The following is a 22671-nucleotide window of genomic DNA, read 5'->3' as shown; positions in this document are numbered from 1 at the left end:
TTAATAGGGGTAATATTGGCACCACAATATGAATTAATAGGTGATTAATGCATTAACAAATAACAATTCCCTCAAAATGTAGATTTTTTAAAACAAGATATTGGTGTTACCATTAGTTCTTGTATAAATGTCTATGGCTTTTGTATTTAAGAGATAGCAAAAGTTTCTCAAATTTCTTTCTTTTTCTTATTTTCTTGTTTTCTTGTTTTATGGACCCAACTTCCTTCTTTCCATCCAATACATGATATTTAGAGAACCATTGATCCAATAAACAATTAGGTCAGGGAAGTGTTTCAAAGATATTGCAAATGACTGACAGATAATCTAGGCTGTTACTCAGAGGGAAGCTTTATCATACCCAAAAATGTGATGGTTGAACCAAACGAAATAACTTAAATAAGCTTTTCAAAATGACTATTGACCAGATTTCTCATCCCCAAAATAAATACTAAAAGTGGAGGAGGGGAGGGGAGGGGAGGGGAGGGGAGGGGCGGGGAGGAGAGGGGTGTTTGTCATAATAAGATCACCTGGACCACTGCTAATGAACAATGAAATCATGTAACCAGCACACTCTTTGCTACACATAAAGTAAAGTTCTTGACAAGAAGTCACATGGGTGGGCATTTTCTTCTATATTACCATTTTTTTTTTTTTTTTTGGTAACTTCTATATTACCATTTTGCAACACTTTAACGTACAATGACATTTAACCAGAGAAAAAAATATACACAAATGGCATAATTGTATGAAAGACCGGAATGGATTGTGTTACTATATAGAATAGATATATAGTTTGTGTCATCAAGTTGAAAGGAAATATTTAGGAAAGGGATTTTCTTATTGACAATTTGATATATTTTAACATGTTAAATCAATTATTTTATTTTTTAAATTTTTAGTGTAATATGTTTTTTTTTAATTCAACGAAGGTAATCATGTTATTTCGTATTTGTGCCCTGAAAAATATTCAAGTCAATGACAACTTTTGATAATGATATAATGATCACGTTTTCAAATTATTTTGAAAATATTTTTTCCCCTGATTTAAAGATTTTCGAGACTAAGACAATGAGGCTACCTAAAAAATGTGTCATTTAAACAATCTTGAAAATAAAATGATAAAAGACTAGATACAACTATCTTTCCTTAAGTACATAAATAAAATAAGGGATTGAGTTCATTGTCCAAGAGCGTGACCTTTATCATACCTCCCTATATCTATCTCTCTGCCACCTATAAAATGACATCTCTGCTAAAAATAGACACAAGCAGCACTAATGTAGGCCATGCATGGATAGAAAACTCAATCCTATAAAATAAATAGATGTTGAGTTTCTTCTCCGACTGCATGAAGAGAGAGATACACAGGGAAGTACTACCGCACGCTATATAATTTGGCAAAGCTCTTCCTCTCAAATAAATAGTATCATTTCCTCATATTTCTCTTTACTTAATCAAAAGCACATACATACACACGTATATTTTTTAGTATAAAATATTTACTTTCAAAATATATATATATATATATATATATATGAACCCATTGGTCATGGATATTAGTCCTTCGATTTTCTAGTTTCCCCAGGCATGCCAATTCAAAAAAATTGAGGCCATCAACAAGTTGCATGAGTAAGAAAAGAGCTCAAAACGAGGCAGCATATAAGGTGACGTATATATAGTAAGATATTGAATGAGGAAGCAAAGGGGGGTTGCCCATGACTTATGACTTAGCAGGAGGACAAGAATCCAATGCAAGTTTGATTCAATGGAAGGCAATGTGTCAATTTGACAAATAATTAGGGATACTGGGAAGACAAGGTGTCGTTGTTGCATGTATCATCCATCCTTCTCATCAAGCTGTGTTTTCCTGAAATTATTGGAATCCATACCACACCACACCACACCACACAGCAGAGTCAATGCAATTCCTGCAGCCCACATGGGAGACCCAAACCTTTCAAAGCTTCTAATACTTAGAATGTCACCCAGTTAGATACCCAACGCCTTACGGCCCCACTTTACACAAGTTCCTACATATATATATGCATTTACCCTAAGCCCACAGTTCCATGACATCCCTACCAATGGCATTAGCATGGGTTAGGGAAGGGGAGAGTGGTTAATTTTTAGGTTTCTCCACCACCAACACCCCACCACCCCACAAAGTAATACCAAATATAGGAGGAGAAAAGTTGGAGTCAACGGACGGTTCATGATTAAAATAGAAGAAAGAGTAATTAAATCATATCCATTAAAAGAAACAAGGGGAAGAAATTGAAAAAAAAATACAAGAAACCTAGAAGACAGCATAGCTTCTACACCTAGATACAGGAAGGGACAAAATGACTACCTCGTCCTTATGGAAAAACGGAAACTCCATCATTGTTGATGCTTTTGCGTGTAGTCTTATTGGTCCTTGTGTAGGTATAGGGGCCACACTGCCTTTTAGAGAATCCTCTACTTAAAAAGGGGAAATGGTTTATGCGGATGAACACCTGTGCCGAGATGCCAGGGTGGTAGAAATGACCAACCGACACCTTATGAAATAGAAAATGACACCTTATTGAATGTTTTCTTGTGCATGCCTTTCAAATCTTTCTAGCCATTATTCTATTGCAATAATTCTCTTTATGGATGGTATCCTTAATTCTCTCATCTCTTGAACCTATTTGGTATTTTCCAGATAAAAAAATGAGAATGCTTTGGGTCATATTGACCATCACACAACTACACTTTTTCAGAGGAAACACTTTCCAAAAAAAATTATAAGACAGGTGGAGCACAAGTGGAGTTTTGTGTTTAGTGCTGCACCACACAAGAAGTATTTTAAAGGTTAGATGCCAAATAACCCAATACATGGTTTTCAACCATTTATGCTCCTTTGGGAAGCATGTGAAATAGAATCTTTCCCCTGATAGAGTGTGTGTTTGTATGGAGATCCACAGTGGAGTCACATCTCTGCCGTCATCACCAAAAATAGGAGTAGAGGTTAGGAGTGAAGTCATTTTAAGCTTTCAAGAAATAATCCCATTTCTTCCCTAAAACTATATCGTGGGTTTCTATCATTTTTCCACACAGAGTAGAGTCTAAGAGAGCTTTTTTACTTGACGTAAGTAAGATGCTAACAAATGCACATTGATGTGTACCTTTCAATCAATTCAAATCTATCTATAGGTATAGGACCAATTAATAATAATAAATAAGATATTTTTTTCCAAGCTTAAACCAATATAATATTACTATTGGATGAAAATAGAAATATAAAGGCTACTACGTCATTTAATCTAAGTGCCCATGTCAAGTTTATTTGTCTCCAACCTTCATGGAGCCGACAATTGAAACCCTATTACCATTGTCAACCCTAAACACTCCTCTATCTGTATCAAAATCAACTCTTTTAAAGGAGAGAATTCTAAACATACCTAGTTGCCCTAAACTCTTTAGGGGAACCTGAACAAACCCCAGGATTACATCCTAGATTTACTGGTGAATCTAATGCAAGGGGTGGGGGCAAGTGGGGACCAAAGAGGTATTAAGTCCTTGTGACCTAAGCTTTGTGTCCAATAACACAAACTTGGCACTAACTTAATTAGTATCAGTTAAAAACTTTTTATTTATTCATTTACTACTTGGGACCAAAGAAGTATCAGATCCTTGTGACCTTAGGTTTGTGTCCAATAACACAAACCTAGTTATAATTTTTTTTTTTTTTAATTCATTTACTTGGGACCAAATAGGTATTAGGGCCTTGGGACATTAGGTTTATGTCCAATAACACAAATTTGTCACTAAATTAATGAGTTAGGTTTTCAGTTAAAATCTTTTTATTTATTCATTTACTTGGGACTAAATAGGTATTAGGTTCTTGGGACATTAGGTTTTTGTCCAATTACACAAACTTGTCACAGACTTAATTGATCAAGTTCTAGTTAAAAATCATTTTATTTATTCATTTACTTGGAACCAAAGAGGTATCAGGTCCTTTTGACCTAAGGTTTGTGTCCAATAAACATACTTATTACTAACTTAATAAGTTTAGGTTAAAATATTTTTATTTGTTCCTTTACTTGTCTCTGTCTTTGTTAAGGTTTAGTAAAGGGCACAAGAACACAATTTCTTCATAATATTAATAATAAATTTTTTAGATGGGTAGTTGTCCATGTAACAATGGAAGGTATCAAGATAATGTTCCCAAATATGATAAGACAAATCAAAGTTATTTATTTTTTAAATTTATATTTTGTTAATTTAAACAATCCATTCCCGTTTAGAGTTGGGAGACTGCAAAGTAATGTATAAAATACTAGTACACATGGATATATGTACAAAAAATATGTGTGAATACAAAAAGGGGTATTTGTAGTACCACGTGCTATACTAGTACACATGGATATACGTACAAAAGATATGTGTGAATACAAAAAGGGGTATTTGTAGTACCACATGCTAGGGAGATACGAGAATTTTGACTATTATATATATATATAGGGTATAGTATAGACTAGAATTTGTTAAAATTAAATCATATCAACTCCTACTTTTGCTACCTTATGTTATTTTTAGATCATCAAATTTATTTTGGAGAAAGTTTTCCTATTCCCATAGAGGATGGTTCACCACCATTTTCCGGTTCACAAACCCCTATAAGGTTTTAGTATCCTCCTAAAATACCCTCTTGAAACCCCTGCATGGATCTTAAGCCCCCCTCCCCCCCATTTTCTTACTTCTTTTTTATTTACTGATAGATGTAATGTAGTTTTTTCTCGCTATGCTCGTAGTGGTTGTAATAGTTAATTTTCTTTCTATCAAAAAAAAATTTTTTTCTTAAGCATCACTGAATAGATTCTCTCATTCAACGTGAACATAGGAAAACTCGGTCCATTTATTTTTTACTATTTTTTCAAAGTTTGACATTTTAATGGATTCTCAAAGATTAATTTTGCCACTTCGCCACTCTGATGAGATTGAAACCTGACATATAAATAGGAGAATTCAAACCATTACATGTCCACTATAGTTGGTTTCCTAATCCACCACATTGCAAACATCAAAACCTTTCAGAGAGGCTTCCCTAGGAGATTTGTATTAAAAATCATTCCTCACCCAAATGATAAAAATAGGAACAAATAAACTTAAGGGAGAGATTTTCCTTCACCATGCAGTAAAATTCACTGCCCATCCTAGTGTTCACAAACCCCTGGCTCTTTAGAACTAACTCTCTCTGGGTGGTGAATAAATTCTCATTTATCGTGGGTCTGGGAAAACGCAGTCCTAAACTTAATATCAAAGTACCAAATTTAAATTTATTGGTCTGATATCTCCCAGAGAGAGTTCTTGCTAGTGTATCCCCACTGCTGCACGCATAGAAATTCAGAATACTTAAATCAATTACCCCAACAACACAAGCAAGAGCATCGTATAGAACTCTAAACCTAAAAAGTCACCAAGCAACATCCCCCTCCAGATCTTAAAACCTGTTAATAACGACCAAACCCACATTGGCTAATGAATGCTCACGGTTGTTGTCTCCTAATGGTTGTTCTATGTCCTTGTCCTATCCCGCTCAAAATGCAAGAATAAAAGTCTCTTAATTACTTCAAGCCCACATTGCAAATTAGAGATTTATGTGGGACCGACCATATACCACATTTGATGGCTCTCTTCAATTCATCATCAAAATATCTTTTGTTTTGAGACCCACTTTAGTTTTGAGTTGGTGCATGTTCTTTCCATTTCCCACTCATCACTTTCCGCAACATTGCAAACCAAGAGCTCCTCCTTTGAGCCCCACTTAGAGTTTATCTGCTTTTAATTCTCATTGATCCCACAAACTTCCTCAACCACCTACTCCTCCTACCAACTTTCTTCCTTACCTCAATTCTCCTTTTCTCCTTTCAATCATGACCCGTCAACTGTTTACATTTCAAGAGGAACCTAAACCATTGATGGGTTTCCATGGTTGGAAATTGGAAGGGCCATTCAAGTCTTGGCCTTCTGGATTTAGCATAGCAATGCCATCCAATACTGTGTCATTCAGGTTTTTTTATCACAATATTTGATTTTTGAGACAGAACACAGCAAAAGTAGCATATGACATTCTTATGGGAAAGTCTGGAACTTTTTCAAACCTTTTTCTGGGTTGAGAGGAGGTAGCTTGGTTAGTGAAGCAAGCTAGCTAAAAACACTACTATTTTGCCACTGTTCATGGACAAGGACTTCTCATCTGCTCCCCCAAATCCCACACTCTTGGACAAGATTTGAAGTTTTTAACAACATTTGATAGAGATATTAAAAAAGATCTTTCCATTAATTTTGGGGGGTTTGAGGAAATTCTTAAAGAAACAACAGTTGCAAAAGAACTAGAACAGCTACCAAACAATCACAGTAAGTGAAAGAACTCTTCTTATCAACCTTTCCCATGACAGAAAGACCATTTCTTGATGTTTCTCATAAGAAGAAAAGACCTCTCTTTTCTCTCATTTTCGGAATGTGAAAGCAACAGCCCGGATCGAATCGAATGTTGCACAGAGGAAGAGTAATCAATGGCATTTCCACCAGAAAGAATTCTCAATTCTCAGTGGAATAGATTCTTAAGATGGAAAAGATGATAGCTTTATCAGAACAAACAAGTCTTTCTTTCTCCTCCTGAATAAAAACATTAACGGAAAGACAGCAAAAACAGAATCCAAAGTCTTTAAACAGTGGCACAGGAATGAAACAAAGATAGAACAAAGTAGAGAGCTCAAAGAGCCCATCTAAACAGGAAATCTGGAAACATAAAATTAACTAACTCATGCAAACGAACCGGGGACAGAACAACCTGAGAATCAACACAGATTTCTTCTTCCCACGGTCAGCCATTGGTGTAAGAAACCGAAAATCTCTTCCTCCTTGTTACAGATTCCTTGAGCGCTCATCTATGAAGAAAGAGAATACCTGAGACAAAATAAGAGAGAATAGCCAGATAAGTTGAACGAAAATGATGATTAATGGATGAGAACAGATAACTGAAACAATTTGAGAAAATGGGTATGGAAGAATTACCTGGCGAAGGGAGAATTTCGGTTTGTTCACTCAATGGCGTGAAACAGAGGAAGCAGAGGACGGCTTGTCAGCGACAGCGTCGTGCTCCTCTTCACCTTGAATTCGTGCCGGAATGCGGAAGCCCGAGAATCCACCGGAGGCAAATCCGATGCCAGAGATTGAAGATTGATGAACTGAGGCTGCCTGATGATGATCATCATCGGTGGCGATGGAAATCTGCGGGTCCATCCAAGCGCGAACTGAAGGTGAGTTACTGGACTGAAGGGGTCCCCTCTGAGAAAAGAACTGGTTTTGGCCGAGAAACGGTTGCAGCAGCTGAGGCGAATGGAAGACAAATCCTCCTTCACCTGCTCCCGAGCTGCTGCTTGTATCCGTTCCGGCATTCCAAGCAACCATTCTTCGATACCGTGTTAAATCCGCTGCTGTGTGCTGCTGCAGCTGTGACGGCTGCTCAGACCATGTGGTGGAGGCGGTATCAAATGCCAATGGAGCTGAACCAGAGAAAAGGGCCTGTTCGGCCGAAGGATTGGTGGATTGATGATGGTGTAGTTGCTGCTGCTGCTGGTGTTGAAGAAGGATTGGGTCTTGGAAGGACTGTAGCGAGAGACGAAGATCTTGAGTTTGGCTGCTGGTTCTGGAGAGAAGGTCTGGTGGGTAGTTCTGGAAATGGATAGAAGAAGAGGATGCAGCAGCGCCCATCGGAAAGAAGGACTTTATGGTATCGGCAATGGAGTCTGAGGCTAGAGAAGGTGGGAGGAAGCTGGAGCTATGGCTTCTGTTGGGATTGTTCATCTGCTGCTGCTGCTGATGCTGAAAAACAAACCCACAAGGCGCTGCCTCCGTAGATTCAGCCATTGGCCTCTTACTCGAACCAACCACTGCCGCAGTGTCGGTCTTGTGGTGGAAATGAAGCCCGTTCTCCTCTTCGTGGCTTTGCTCGAGTGTTTGAGAAGTGTTGGCTTGAGGAAGGGCTGCAGCACTGCCGCTGGTGGTGGTTGGGGTCCAAGCAGGAAGTTGGGCGAGTTCGTCTATGGCAGCCTTGGCCTTCTTGATTAGCCAATCGACAGCCTTGCTGGGTCGGTCGTAGCCTAGTCGGTCCTGAACGTCGTAGAACTGAATAGCAGTGTGAGCAGACAAGCGGACTCTTCGGTCGCGAGGACCCTTTGCAGTACAGACCTTGCTGTGCCTGTCTTTCCTTCCTGTGGATCGCACAATGTGGCCTCCTTGGACTTCTACGATCTCTCCTCCTCCGGCGGCGGCGGCCCTCATTCCCAATCTCGACGATTGTTGTTGGTGTTGCTGATGACTCTCTCCCATCCTCTCCCCGAATCTCGCATATTCGATACTCCGTTGCTCCAAAGATGAGGCCAAAGTAGCAGTAGCAGATGATGAGGGAGAAGGAGAAGCAGAAGGGAAGTAAGATCGCTTCTTTGGGGGTTGGATCTGTTGGTGGGTACGGGCGTCTAATGGTTCCCCACCATCCAATCTTCCATGGAATAAGTGCTGCTGCTGCAGTTGATGTTGTTCTTGCTGCTGATAGTGCTGTTGTTGTTGTTGTTGTTGTTGCTGAAGATAGACATGAGAGCCATGAAAGTGAAACCCTTGTTGTTCCTGCTGCAGCTGGAGTGGTTGCTCTAAGCGCAGAAGATGATGATGATGTTCTTCTTCTTCGGAATGATCTTGATCTGGATCTTCCTCTTCCTGATCTTCGCCGTCGTCTTCTTCGAGTCTTGTTGGTTTTAGAGCTTGGTGGAGATGATGCCTCTGAAGCTGTTGCTGCTGATGATTCCTCTGAGGATCCAGACTCAGACCCTTCTTCTTTCCTTGTTCCAGCTTTTGATTTCTTACACTTTTTCTTATTACTGACGATTATCCTCACTGTCCCTTGCTGGCTCAATCCTCGAGTCCTTTTTCCCCTTGTGTTGTTTCTTCTGTTCCCTACTCTGTTTCTCCTGCTGCAGCTGCCACTCTGAAACCTGTTCTTGCTGCTGCTGCTGCCTCTCCCAAAAGGCCTTGCCATTCAACTCCCCAAATTCCATCACCCGACACCACCTAACCCCAAAACGGAAAAACCCCAATACTGATACCCTTTTGCCTTTTCCGTCTTTGCCCACCTCTCTCTCTCTCTACTTATCTTTCTATTTGAGTTCTCCTCAACCCATCTCGATCTCTCTATAAAGAAAGGAGAAAGGAAAGGAAAGGAAAGGTAGGTCTTTGATGAGTCTCTCTCCGTGGAAGAGTATGTAGTACCCACCAACAACACTGCACTGAAAAGAGAGAGAGAAGGGGAAAAAAAAAATGACCCGTAACACGGCTAATGCCCAACTGAACAAGCAAACCCAGAAGAGACCTAAAAACTTCGATAACTCAGAAGGATTTGCAGAGAAATCCTGAGCTTCTCCCTCATCATATTTGAGAAAAGAATGACTGTGAGAGGGAGAAGGAGAAGGAGAAGGAGAAGGAGAAGAAAGAGAAGAGAGGGGTCTCGACTCAATAGAAAGGAATGGAACAGTAAATTAAAGGAAATGAAATTCTTTCTAGGCATATGGGAACCGTTGATGCCTTTTTCTGAGTGCCGCAGTGTTGGGTCAGAAAAGTGATCAAAGATCTTCGTGATCTCAGCATACGAAGTTTCCCTACTTACTCGCCCTCGCTCAGCTCATTAACTCGCCAGCTTGGTTCCTCCTTTCCTTCCATCGCTCCCCTGCAGTCTCTCTGTCTTCACTTTTTTACTTTCTGGTTTGCTTTTGTAATATAGTATCATTCTCTACAGTGTTATAGTTAGAACCGTTGGTTACGGATGAAGTGTCCCAACTTTGAAGCTTTGGATTGATAGATCCCTCTCAGCTCAATCTCTACAGTGCCACAGCTAGACCCCACCACATTCTCCCATCCCCAAAATTTGAAAATGACATATTTACAGCTTTTAGCTTCTCTTATTTCAAGGCATTGTAAAAAAAATATCAACAACAAATATCTTCTTTTCTTTCACCCTCAAATAACACACCCCAAGCTGGGCTTCTGCTGTTCAACAAACAACTCAAATCCATGCCCCTTCTTATTGAGATAAGAAGGATCTAGAGATCTACACTGACTCATGGCCATAGGTTTTTCTTTTTTCTTTTAAGCAACAGAGGCCAATACGGTCGTACAGAAATAAGACCCACATAAGAGTCCAGCAAGGGCCCAATAGGCCCATTTATTCAAATTATTATTATTATTATTATTATTATTATTATTATTATTATTATTAAAATGGTGGTGGGAAATAAGAAGGTTCAAAGTTTAAACACTGCCGGTCGCCTTATGCTAATCTTCATAAATCAATATTCAACCATTGTGTCAAAATGTAGCCCCTACTTATGGTCATAGTTTAAGTAAACAGAGGAATTACATTGGTTTCACCGACTCTAATTTGATTCGAAATTGAATTGGACACGATCCCAAGTCCCAATTGTTTGTAGATCAATCTATTAAAAAAATTAAGGGAAAAAAATGAAATAACCTATAGGGGTGAATAGGTTATGCTAGTGGATTTTAAAAACTCTTTGAATTTAAAATCCTCAATATATAATAAAAAAAATGAATATAAAGAAAATAAGTATAATCACACAGTATAAGAAATTTATAGTGGTTCGATTCAATCCGAGTCTAGTCCACTGATGAGCACAATAATGTGTGAAATCTTAGGGATATAAGTGTACATTTTACCCCACTTTGGATAATACTACTTTTATTTTTTCTTGTTTTTTTTTTTCAGTTTCCAAGTCTACAAGAGAAAGTGCTTAAAGTGAATCAAGAACCAATCTAAAGGTGGGATCCACTCATTGGTACCACATTCTCTTTCCTACAAAATCCTTAAGATTATTCTCTCTCCTTGCCACCTCACAAGATCTTAAAGATGCTATGCAAAGATTCCTTTCTGATTTAATCAAGATTGCAAGATATTGATTAATATTGCAAGGAAGGAATGTAATTTGTTAATTTTAGAAACGGATTCTCTCTTTCCTCACACAATATCTCAGAGAATGAGGATTTTTACCAAGATTTTATTTTATTTTATTTTATTTATTTTCTTAAAGAAGGTTTGTAGAAGGAAGGAGGTAAGAAAAAAAAAACACTATAAAAGTCCCTTCCTCCCCCCTCCTATTTATTATTCTCCTTAGTTTACTTTCTAGTTTATGCTTAGTTTTCTTCTTTCTCTCCCTCTCTCACTCTCTTTAGTTTTAGTTCTTCTTTATTTTTACTTTAATCACTTCTGTAATAGTTTTTTATGTCAATTAATGTAAGTACTCTTTTATTCTTATTCAACCTTTTATGTTTATAATCTATGCAATTGAGTTGTAATTTTTAAAGTTATAGTTCTAAGCTTAGATCTAGGTGATAAGATCACGAGCCGTGGAGCATCTTTTTTTTTTTTCAAATCAGTTTTTTTTAAAGATTTGTTTTCTCTAGTATTAGAAATTTCAGATTTAGTTTATTCAAGATCTGGTTTTTAGTACTGGTAGTATCTCAAATCACCAAAGCTTTCAAGTTTAAGCATTGAAGTTCAAGTAAGTAGGCTCCCTCAGTAGTCTTCTCTCCCCCCCTCTCATTCCCTCTTCTGACTACCCTTTCTTTCTTAATTTAGGATTTTAGTTTCAGTCGTTACATTATTGCTGTCCTTTTCCCAATGTTCATGGCTAGTGTATGTGATGGCTTTGACCCTCCTAGCCATAGAACCATCAATTTATTGTTTTTTTTTTAATTGTCTCCCTTTCCCTAAAGCCAAGTAGAGTAACCCTTGTAAGAGTGACTCTCTGGTCAAGTAGGGAAGCTCAAATTATGATGCATCCCTCGGGCTAAGTAGAGAAACCTACTTGTGAGTCTCTCTCAGCTTTCTCCCCTTTCTTTTACTTTATTTTTATTTCAGTATTTTTTTCTTTTATTTTTTTTAATTGCATGGGTTGTTTATCTTCATTTATTTATTTATTTAATTTTAATTGCATGGCTTGTGTCTTTAAATTCTTAGATGACGAATGGTTAGGACGTTATTTTAGATACATATATTTAGGACGGTAGTTAGAATTAGATCACAATCATTAATGGGTTCACTTTTGCATTATTAAAAGAAAAAAAAATAAAGTGGTTGCTCTCCTTGAGTTCAACCCATAGCTACACTGATTCGTACACTTGCGGTTACATTTAAAATCTCAAACAAGTTTTTGGCGTCGTTGCCGGGGAGATAGTTCCATGTTATTTTTTCACTTTCTTTTGGTAAATCGGAGTGCTTTATTTGCTTTGTTTTGTTTTTTTTTTTCTTTTCTTTTCTTTTATTGAATTCATGAGAAGATCAACTTGCAATAATAGTTGTATCAGTGGAGGTCGCCATGCCTTACAGTATGATAAAGACAGGTTTTGCCCTGTAGCAGTACCTCAGGAATTGACCTGAGCAACTCTGGATCCCTGCCAGTAAGCTCCCAAAAATCCAAAAAAAAAAAAAATCCAAAAAAATCAAATAAGAGAAAAAAAAAGAGTTTTTCTTTCCATTCTTTTGTGCTTGTCTTACTCTAGTTGTGGGTAGTTTTTTGTTGCATGAGTGTGTGGTCCCGTGATTCTACCAATCGTTTAGTAAGAGTACCTATTTTTAGAATGGGAGAACAACCTAAGCCTACTTTAAATGATAGATTCTACCCAACCAGGGTAGCCCAACCTTCTTGTATTAGATTACCAGCTGTCACAGGGAACAATTATGAGCTTAAAACTCAATTCATCACTATGTTACCCCACTTCCATGGGCTATCTACCGAAGATGCTTATTTGTTCCTGAGAGAATTTGAGGAGGTTTGTGTCCTCATTAAGATACAACAACTCAGTGATGATTCTGTTAAACTTAGATGCATTACCTTTTCGCTCAAGGATGGAGCAAAAAGATGGTTATATGGGCTGCCAACTAATTCCATTACCACGTGGGATCAGTTTATGGTAGCGTTCTTAAGAAAATGTTTTCCCTTGCACAAAATAAACAAACTTAAGAGTGAGATTATGCAGTTCTGACAAAAACCTCAAGAATCATTTTCTAGACTCATGGAAAGGTTCCAATCCCCATCACGGGATTGACAAATGTCATCTTTGCCAAAAAATTTATGAAGGGATAGACTACCATACCAAGCAGATGTTAGAGTCTATGTGTCCTACAGGCTTCACAGCTTATGCGGATGAAAACGAAGCTTAGAACTTTTTGGTTGACCTAACTGAAAAGACAAGAGAATGAGAGTCTACTCAGGAAAGTGGGAGAACTATAGGAGGCAAAGGGTTCTATATCGATGTGATAGTAGCCAAGGAGGCCCATTTAGATAGCCTCATTAAAAGAATAGAAGCCCTTGTCCCTAAAGCACATGCCCCAGTCCACCAACTCCAAAATCAGGTCTTTATGTGCAATTGGTGTCACTCCCCTGGATATGTAATGAAAGAATGTCCCAACAGTTCTGGGGGCAATAAAAGTGTTAATGCTCTTTACCCGAACAACCCGTTTAGCAACACTTATAATCCAGGGTGGAGAAATCACCCTAATTTTTCATGGAGCCAAGGGAATCAAGGAGGTCCATCCAACTTTCACAACCAAGGGCAACCTAGTCCCCAGAGGCTCAATTTTGCATCACTACCTAATTCTTTCCCTAGGCCTAATCTAGGTCTTCAGTCAAATTTTTTTAGGCCCCCTCTCCAAGCACCTTATCAACAACCCCCGGGGTTTGCATCCACTGGAGAGGCGGCAAGAATTAGTGAGCTAGAGAAAAACATGACCCTTCTCATGAAAAACCACAATAATGTGGAGAGGTAACTCACCCAACTTGTCACAATCATGCATGAGAAGGAGAAAGGAAAATTGCTTAGTCAGCCAGAGCCGAATCCTAGACATCAAGTGCTGACTCCACAAGGGCTTCCTGCTCCTCAGCTTAATGTTGTATAGAGTCAACAACATCAAGGGCCCTTCAACTAGTGTAATGCGGTATATGCCCTATAGAATGGCCGAGAGTATCTACGGAATAGTACCACTCATTCTTCACCATCTGACCTTTCTGTTGACACTCCGACTATCGAGGTTACTACTGTGCCTCCCATTCTAGGTTCGTCAGATGGACCTGAAGAGATTAAGGATGATTTGGTGGAAGCCATAAAAAATGATTCTATTAATGAGAGAACTTCTGACAGTGTTTATGTTCCTCCTGTCCCCTATCCTAACCGTTTGATGAATAGGAAGAAGACAGCTTCAATGGAAATTTTTTTAAAAATCTTCAAGAAGGTAGAGATAAACATCCCTCTTTTGAATGTCATAACTCAAATCCCAGCCTATGCCAAAGTTTTCAAAGACTTATGCACTCACAAGGGTAACACAAGTGTGCCCAAAAAGGTGTTTTAGGTAGCTAATATCAGTTCAATGATCACACAACCTATAGCCGCCAAGTATAAGGATCCCGGGTGTCCCACCATCTCTTGTGTCATTGGCAACACTCGTATTGATCATGCCTTACTTGACCATGGTGCAAGTGTGAACCTTCTACCTTATCATGTTTATTAACAATTTGGATTAAGAGATTTGAAAGCTACAGGGACAACTCTCCAATTGGCCGACCATTCTGTCAAGATTCCGAAAGGGATGGTCGAAGATGTCCTACTTAAGATAGGAGAATTTATTTTTCCAATTGATTTTATTATTTTTGACACCAAACCCTTTACCACTAGGGATAAGATCCCTATCATTCTTGGAAGACCATTTTTGGCTACCAGCAATGCATTAATCAATTGCCGGAATGGTCTACTAAGGATATCTTTTGGCAATCACACTATGAAATTCAACATGTATAGGTTGGGCAAGCAACCCATAATTTCTTCTGATGATATTGACGAAGAGGTCAATATGCTTGAGAATTTTTCTGATGATACTGTTAAAACTTTTGACATTGACTTTGATTCAGAATCCCAAGAGTGTATGGAAGAATTAGAGGATGATACTGAAAATTTCTTCTCTGATGTTTGGAGCCTTCATACACCCATAGAGCTCATTGGTCCTCTATCAAATTCTCTTCCTAAACCCTCAATTGTTGAGCCCCCTAAGCTTGATTTGAAAGAGTTACCCTCTAACTTAAGGTATGCCTTCTTAGGAGAAGATCAAACTCTACCAGTTATTATCGCCTCAGATTTAACTTCAAGTCAAGAGGAAGAGTTGATCAAAGTTTTAAAAGAAAACAAGGAAGCCTTAGGTTGGACCATGGCAGACATTATAAGAATTTGTCCCTTAATCATTCAACATCATATTCACCTCATAGAGGATTCAAAACCTTCTAGAGAACCACAAAGAAGGGCTGATCCTATGATGCAAGAAGCTATCAAGAAAGAGATCCTAAAGTGCTTGGATCATGGTATCATCTACCATATTTCTGATAGCGAAAGGGTAAGTCCAGTGCACGTGGTGCCAAAGAAGTCAGGGGTCACAGTAGTCCAAAATACTGAAAATGAGTTGATCCCTACCCGTGTCCAAACAGTATGGCGTGTGTGCATTGACTACAGGAAGTTAAATGCGGCAACTTGGAAAGACCACTTTCCTTTGCCTTTCATTGATCAAATGTTAGAGCGATTAGCCGGATAGGAGTATTATTGTTTCCTTGATGGTTATTCCGGCTATAACCAAATTCCCATTGCCTTAGATGACCAACACAAGACCACCTTTACATGCACCTATGGAACCTTTGCTTATCGGCGTATGCCTTTTGGGCTTTGTAATGCTCCTGTGTGATACCTTACTTTTTAAGCCCGATCTAATTACACGGTTGACTCGGTTTAATCATGCAGGACCCGAACCAGAGAGGGCTAAGGCGGGTTCCTTATGGACCATGATGGCAATGGTGACTCTGAACATGGGTTGGCCAGACAAGTCTGAGTCAGTGCCAGAGGAGACGGGTGTACCCAAGCAGTGCACATATGCGTATCATAAGGCTATGTGCGGATAATGCTGATATGAAGTCGTATCCTAAAGCGCATATGTATAGTATACCTTGTGCCGAGAGCGAGATACATGCCGAGAGTCGAATTCCATCACAATCTCACTTGTTGGCCAATTTTCAGCACTCAGGTGGGCGGTCTCAGGTGGGCGCGCCCGCCCACCTAAGTGACCCACCCATGTGATTACTAGTTGTTTAAGAAAGTATAAATAGCATTATTTTGTGTTTTTCAATATCTCATTTATTACCTTTAGAAGTTGCTGAGAAGATTAAAGAGGAGAGAGAAAAGAAGGGAGAAAAGAGAATGGAGAAGAGGAAAAGGGAAGGAAGAGCAAGAAGAAATGGATTTAAACGGCACCAAGGTTTGATTGTCCCATTCCGATGCCGAAAGAGTGATCCCCAACACGAGATCTACGATTAGAGGTGAGCAAAGGCTATATTTCTTAAACTTTCACCAAACCCAAGTAAAACCCTTGATTTGGGTAGAGTTCCTTGAGATCTTGTAAATACCCCTTGAGATGATGAATCTAAGGTTTGATAGATGGTCTATGTGTTGATTTTAAAAGATTTGAAGAAGTGTTTACAAGATTGGAGAAGCATTGTTGATTTCTTGAGCTAAAAAGTGAGTTGGGGTTTTTTAAAGAGTTCTTGAGCAAAGAAGGTAAGATGGCTTTCCAATCCTTAAATATAACCTAGATCTAAGTTAGAATCACCTTATAAGACCTTGAATGTGTGGAAAACGTGATTGGAAAAGCCCCATTTGATTCCCCAAAGGCTGGGGAAAGTTTCAAGAAAAATGGCATTTTTCCGCCCTCTTAGGTGGGCTGAGACCGGTGGGCCAAATGGCCTGCCTGAGGGCACCCGCCTGAGAGGGCAGGCCCTTGGGGCTGATCAATGGGCCCCGATTGGTGGGTCGACCTGCCCATCTGTCATGACCGATGGGCCGATCGATAGGTCAATCGGTGGGCCAACCTGCCTGTCGGTCCTAACCGACCCTCGGCCCCCACCAGTGGACTGATCGACTGGCCAACCTACCCTCTGGTCAGGATCGGTGGGTCAAGACCAGTGGGCCGACCCACCCACCTGTGAAGACCGATAGGCCGTGACAGGTGAGCTGTCTGACCCACCCGAGAGGCCCCCAACGTGATTTTTGTGTCCGAATGGACCCAAAACGGACGTGCGACCTTCTATTATGATTGTAAACATGATTTTGTTATCAAATCTTATTAGTTTTGATCCCACAGTGGTGAAATGCTAACCCCATTCACTTATGATGGGTTCACCAAAATTTACGTTTCCCGCCGGATCTCACCTGTACCGGGCGTGAGTCTTTGTACACGACAAGTAAGTGGGGAGAGGACGTTTGGCCTTATTTTAAGGCTTATTTGACATTCATTTAAATTGTATCTAGACTAGCCATGTCATCATGCAAATTATGTGTAGCTTAGCCATCCTCTTATGATTATGACATGTGTATTGTGTTTTACTTTCTCAATGCTATATGATGATGTGCTTATGTGATGAATGATGAGATCATTATGTATGATGCATTATTAGACTAGATGTCATAGTCGGCTTGGAAACGAGTGCATTGGTGGCCCGTGGAATAGGACGCGATGGCACTATGCAATCGTACTATGTCATATAGGAGCATGCGGCTTAGGATTATCATCTTCCCATGCTACGACCCTTCCCAACAGGGGTTGAGGTGTTGGGTTACCATTTGGGGGGAAGTAGTGGTCGTGGTTGTCGGGTCACTGTGGTGGTTAGACATACGCCCGGCTGGTCATTAGGACAGTTGGTAACCTCAGTGATATATTCAAGAGGGCCAATCGTACTGCTTTTAAATTGCTGGAGTCAGCACCTTATTTTCTGTCATTTACTTTTATGTTGAGAGCCGGTAGTCGGCATGCTTTACTTTTCTGAGTACTCACGGTGGGCCTTCTCCGACAGCCATATGGGCGTATCGCGGGATGGAGTTCGTGGCTCATACCTAGATTATATACGCACTGTGGTTGTAGGAGCACTAAGCCAAAGACTTAGTAATGTTTGTTTAGGTGGATGTGATTAAAAATGAATTACATAGCATATAGTGCATATGGTTGTGATTGTTGTGTGGACTATTGTGTGGTCCTTCTTTTCACTTACTGAGCTAGTGAGCTCATCCCACGTGTATACCTCTTTTAGATATTTTGCAGGTCACCAGCCTGAAGATCAAGGGTCAGGCCCCACAGTTGAATTCCCCAAAGAGGATTGGTGGGTCCTCGAGGAATATGAGCACGGTACGGATTGCATGTACGAGGGCTGTGCTGTGGGACCACAGCAGTGACGCCATACAGGGTTTTACTTTTTTATTCTTTTGATGACCCCTTTTTGTGTACTTGATACGTGAATTGTTATTCTTTTGTGTAAATATCATGCTTGCGGGCCCACATGTATTTATCTATGTACTACAATTCGGGTATCAAGTATATTAGGGGTATTTACAGAAAAATTAAGTCTTCCACTGAACTTTTGAACATTGATCTTAGATGTGTGTATGCTGTGGTTGGATACTGTATCAGATGATCCTGACAGGTTTGGATTAACCGAAGTTAACCAGGTCACCGGTCCGGTTCTCTGTGAACGGGGTGTGACAACGGTGGTATCAGAGCATGATGCTCTGTCCACTCACAGCATACCATTTAGAACTTATAGAATCTATAACAGGAAATGGGATTGGGTAAATGTAAAAAAAAAAAGAAAATTGCATTTAGTCATTGCAATTCATGGCATGCATAAGAGAAAATTTACTTGGAATAACTAAAAGACTAGTTATTTGATTTCATAAGCCATCGAGTACGGATTTAACGAAATTTCGACAGCATAACGGTGCTAAAACAAGATTCTCAAAAATTTTTCACACACAAGCACCTGATAGACAACATATACATATACCAATAAGTATAATTGATAAAGGCCAACCAATGATGCTACAACTAAACTCCGATAAGTTATCAAGCTTACAAAACTAGCCACAAGACACCAACAAAACATAACACCCCACAAGTAAGTCCAATTATGGAGAAAGTACAAAGAAAAAAAAATAATGTAATTATATCAACAACATAGAGACAAGTGAGAAGCTGAGGTAGACGGACGAGCTAAGTCCTCAGAGACCCTCGTCATCATCTAACTCTACTATTCCGTCCCTCCTAGGTCTCGATCTAACATTGAGCCGACGGTCGTAGTAATCAAACCTTGAGTTCACCAGTTGTACATCCCTCTGGAGTCGGGAAAAATCCGCTGAAATGGCGTTGGCTGTTGTATCTAAGTCCTCGCCCAATCTTAGGAAGGAACTCTCTAAGGTAGCCTGCCTTTCTAAGATGTTTTCCTCTCTAGAAGCACTCTCATCTAGTCTTCTTAGCAGCTGATCTTGCCCTTCTTTCAAGGCCCTCATAGCAGTCATCATGCTCTCAAAATCAAATGCACCACTCTCAGTGGTGGGGATCTGTGCTATGGGCCCGCAGCCCTCACGAAGCCAGGATCAGAACCTCTCGAATCAAGAGGCTCCTCCTCGAGGATATCCTCGTCCAGAAAATCCTCCTCCTCGAACTGAGGAACATAATCCTCATCCTCCTCACTAGTCTCCTCCTCCATGGGAACATCCTCCCTATGGGCATTCCTCCTGTCCCTGCCTCTTTGAGCTCCTGCTCTCTGAGGTACATCCATGAGAGCTTGGAGACCCATCCTCAGTAGGTTTTCCCTATCAAACTTGTCTGCTGGAGTCTTTCCCTCTTCACCACTCAGATCCACCCCAAAGAACTCAAAGATCCTGGTGAGGATCCTACCATATGGGAACCCTCCGTCCTCGGGGTGTGAGGTATGATGCTCCATAGTCTTAAGGATGATGTAAGGCAAGCATAAGTGCTCGGCACCTCCCTCCAAGGCCTTATAGATGCAGAAGGCTATGTAGGCCGCCATGAAGCCTACCTGATTTTGGTGACCTCCTCTAGGGAGCAAATTGAACTGAACCAAACGAGCAAATACACCTTTGGGTAAAATGTCATCTCGAAATTCGGACACTCTTTACTACCACAGATGGTCTCGTAAATATGGTCCTGCATCTCCGAACTTAAGGAAGGGCCCACGGGCTTACTCCTTGGGGGACTGTAGAAATGATGCCCAACTGACGAAATGTCCAGAATGCTAGCAAGGGTGTCCATAGTCAAGTGAATGTTCACCCCCTTCACCATGCTAGTTATTGAATACTCCCCATACTGGTAAGAGACCTCTAAGTTGTACTAGAATCTTTGAACCAGTTGCTCATAGCACGAACGATCTATGTTGAGGATAGATTGCCAACCCAGTGCGGTGAATCTCTCATGAAGTTGAACCTTGTGGAAATCACTGATTTCCACGGTCTTCTCCATCATCACAGACCTCTTTAGAAAGGCCTGCCAGTTGGTTGCCGCCTCTGAACTTCAGAAGAGTCCCTCATCGTAGTCTGAAGGGTCGATAGGGGCAGGTCCTTGTCGCCTTGTGCGGGGGGCTGGGGAATTGGTCCCTGCACTCTTCTGCTTGGAAGTTGTGGCCCTAGGTCGAGTGGAAGAGGATGCAGGTTCCTTGCCCTTGTGAGAAGACATCCTAGTAAGAAAAGAGAAAAAAATAATGATAAGTAAGGATGTTGCATAACAAAGGAAACAAATACATGGGTGAGCAAGTGCATGTAAATGCACTTAAATACATAACGTGGATTATGATAGAAAGAGGAGTGGATAAATCATGGAGAAATGAATAGGAGGAAGCCCCCAAAACATGATATCCACTAGCACATTGCAAATAGAAATGTAACAAAGGCATATAAGCATGGAAAGTGAGGAATGATGGAAAAACCCCAAATCTCAATGTGCAAGTTCAATCTAAGAAAATGAAAAGTCTCACAATAGACTAAAGCTTGAAGCTTACATGTCTATGAATGAAATGCCATCATTATACAATCTAAAGTATGCAAAGAAATCTTCTATTATGACATTGAGGTGCAAGAAATGAAATAGATTTAAGTTGTCCACAAATATGAAATGATGGGAAGAGAATCATAGAAACCCAGAAAATTTTCAAGGAACCCAACACAAAAGAGATGGATTTTCATGGAAAGAGATGGATTTTCATGGAAAGAGATGATTTCAAGCATACACAAATTTCCATGATCTCTCCAACATTATAATGCAATTCAAATAAGGAATTTCATTTGAATTGTTGTTGGGGAGAAAAAGGTAGAGTAGAAGAAAACCCCAAAGTGGAGAAAATTAGGGCATGTTTGGGATTTCTCTCATAAATTGAGAGTAAAGCCTAAAACTATGTGGATCACAAAGAAAACATCACATTGTCATGGAATGATTGTTTTATGGAAAGAAACATGAAAAAAATCAAGATTTGGGGACTACACATGGATTCAACCTCCAAAGTAATGTTCCAAGAAGAGTTTGACAGATTATGGCCAGATTGTGCAAAAGGCTAAGACCATGGAAGATAAGCAGAAGGGAGAACAGTCCCTCACACCTGGATTGTGGAAGAGGACAAATCACACTAGTACGGTACCTACATCCCAAGGCGCCGCCTCTGCCTACAGCGGACAAGTCAGAGGGGCCCCCCTTACTCGAATCAACCGAGGAAGATGTATGCCCTATCCTGAGGAACTGAGGCCAGCACGGAAGTGGTAGCAGGTACATTTTAATTTAAGATTTTCCTTATGTTAAATATTGATGACCTGCTGTACTTATATGCATTGTTGCACTAGGTGTTCTACCTATATCGGGCATACCAGCCTATGTCTTGTTTTCAGGAGCCACACATTCATTTATATCTAAGAGATTTGCTGAGAAACTTGGTATGTCACCCAGGACACTAGATCATGGGATGATTGTTTGTATGCCTATTAGTTGTCGGCCCATCGAGCTAATGTGATGTGTGCTGAAAAATTAATTAGGGTGACAGACGATGAAGGGAAGGTCCTGTCCCGCTCTTAAGCGGTAAAGTTGTTGGAAAGTGGATGTCAGGGTTACTTAGCATCGGTACTTGATGTTAATGTAAAGGTTACACCTCTAGAAGAGGTAAAGGTGATTAAAGAATTTCCTGATGTCGAGGCTGAGAGAACAACAATTTTTGCCAAATACAGTAAATGTGAATTTTGGCTGAGCAAGTTGGATTCCTAGGACACGTAGTGTTAGGCCGGAATGAACTAGCCGCATCATTTTTGCCCTAAAGATTTGGCACATTATTTGTATGGGGAGAGTGCGAGATATACAGTGATCACACCAAAGATTTGAACATGAGGCAGAGGAGATGGCTGACTCATGAAGATTATGACTGACATTCAGTATCATCGGCAAGCTAAGTAGTGGCAGATGTCGAGTCGGAAGGCACAGACTGTATCACTCTCACACTTAGCAGTCAGCCCACCACTTGTGCAAGAAGCGACGCTAATGGATGAAACCCTCTTATATGAAGGAGCAACCTTAGAGCTTAAACATCAACTAGAAAACCTTACATGGTTGACTGCATCACTGGCGGCTCTACAGGTGCATCCGTTTATTAGGAAAGAGGTGATAATGAAACAACCTTTGGGTCCTGAATTGCAGCGGATCAGAGTTTAGATTCAAGATCAAAC

The 22671-nt window shown here is 40.1% G+C and overlaps 1 protein-coding gene and 1 long non-coding RNA gene across 2 annotated transcripts in view; both read right to left on the bottom strand.

Moving 5' to 3' along the window:
* Window positions 1–9776, bottom strand: part of LOC122094000 — a 13967-nt gene extending 4191 nt beyond the window's left edge. The window contains exons 1-2 of the long non-coding RNA XR_006144604.1: window positions 9159–9776; window positions 5217–5221 (exon numbers count right to left, since the gene is read on the bottom strand). This is a non-coding gene — a long non-coding RNA (uncharacterized LOC122094000). The remainder of the gene's footprint in view (window positions 1–5216; window positions 5222–9158) is intronic.
* LOC122093999 (transcription factor TCP4-like) lies at window positions 6613–8366 on the bottom strand. Its single transcript, XM_042664577.1, has 2 exons — window positions 7045–8366; window positions 6613–6936 (listed from the first exon to the last, which is right to left on the bottom strand). The coding sequence occupies exon 1, from the start codon at window positions 8359–8361 to the stop codon at window positions 7075–7077; it is 1287 nt and encodes a 428-aa protein (XP_042520511.1). The 5' UTR covers window positions 8362–8366; the 3' UTR covers window positions 6613–6936; window positions 7045–7074.
* Window positions 9777–22671: the final 12895 nt, after the last annotated feature.

Source organism: Macadamia integrifolia, chromosome 11 (genome assembly GCF_013358625.1).
Source record: "Macadamia integrifolia cultivar HAES 741 chromosome 11, SCU_Mint_v3, whole genome shotgun sequence".
NCBI classification, from domain to species: Eukaryota; Viridiplantae; Streptophyta; class Magnoliopsida; order Proteales; family Proteaceae; genus Macadamia; species Macadamia integrifolia.
This window is presented reverse-complemented; position numbering and strand designations above follow the sequence as displayed.

Coding starts and splice junctions, on each gene's coding strand:
- LOC122093999 (XM_042664577.1), bottom strand. CDS start 8,361: ATGGGAGAGAGTCATCAGCAACACCAACAACAATCGTCGAGATTGGGA.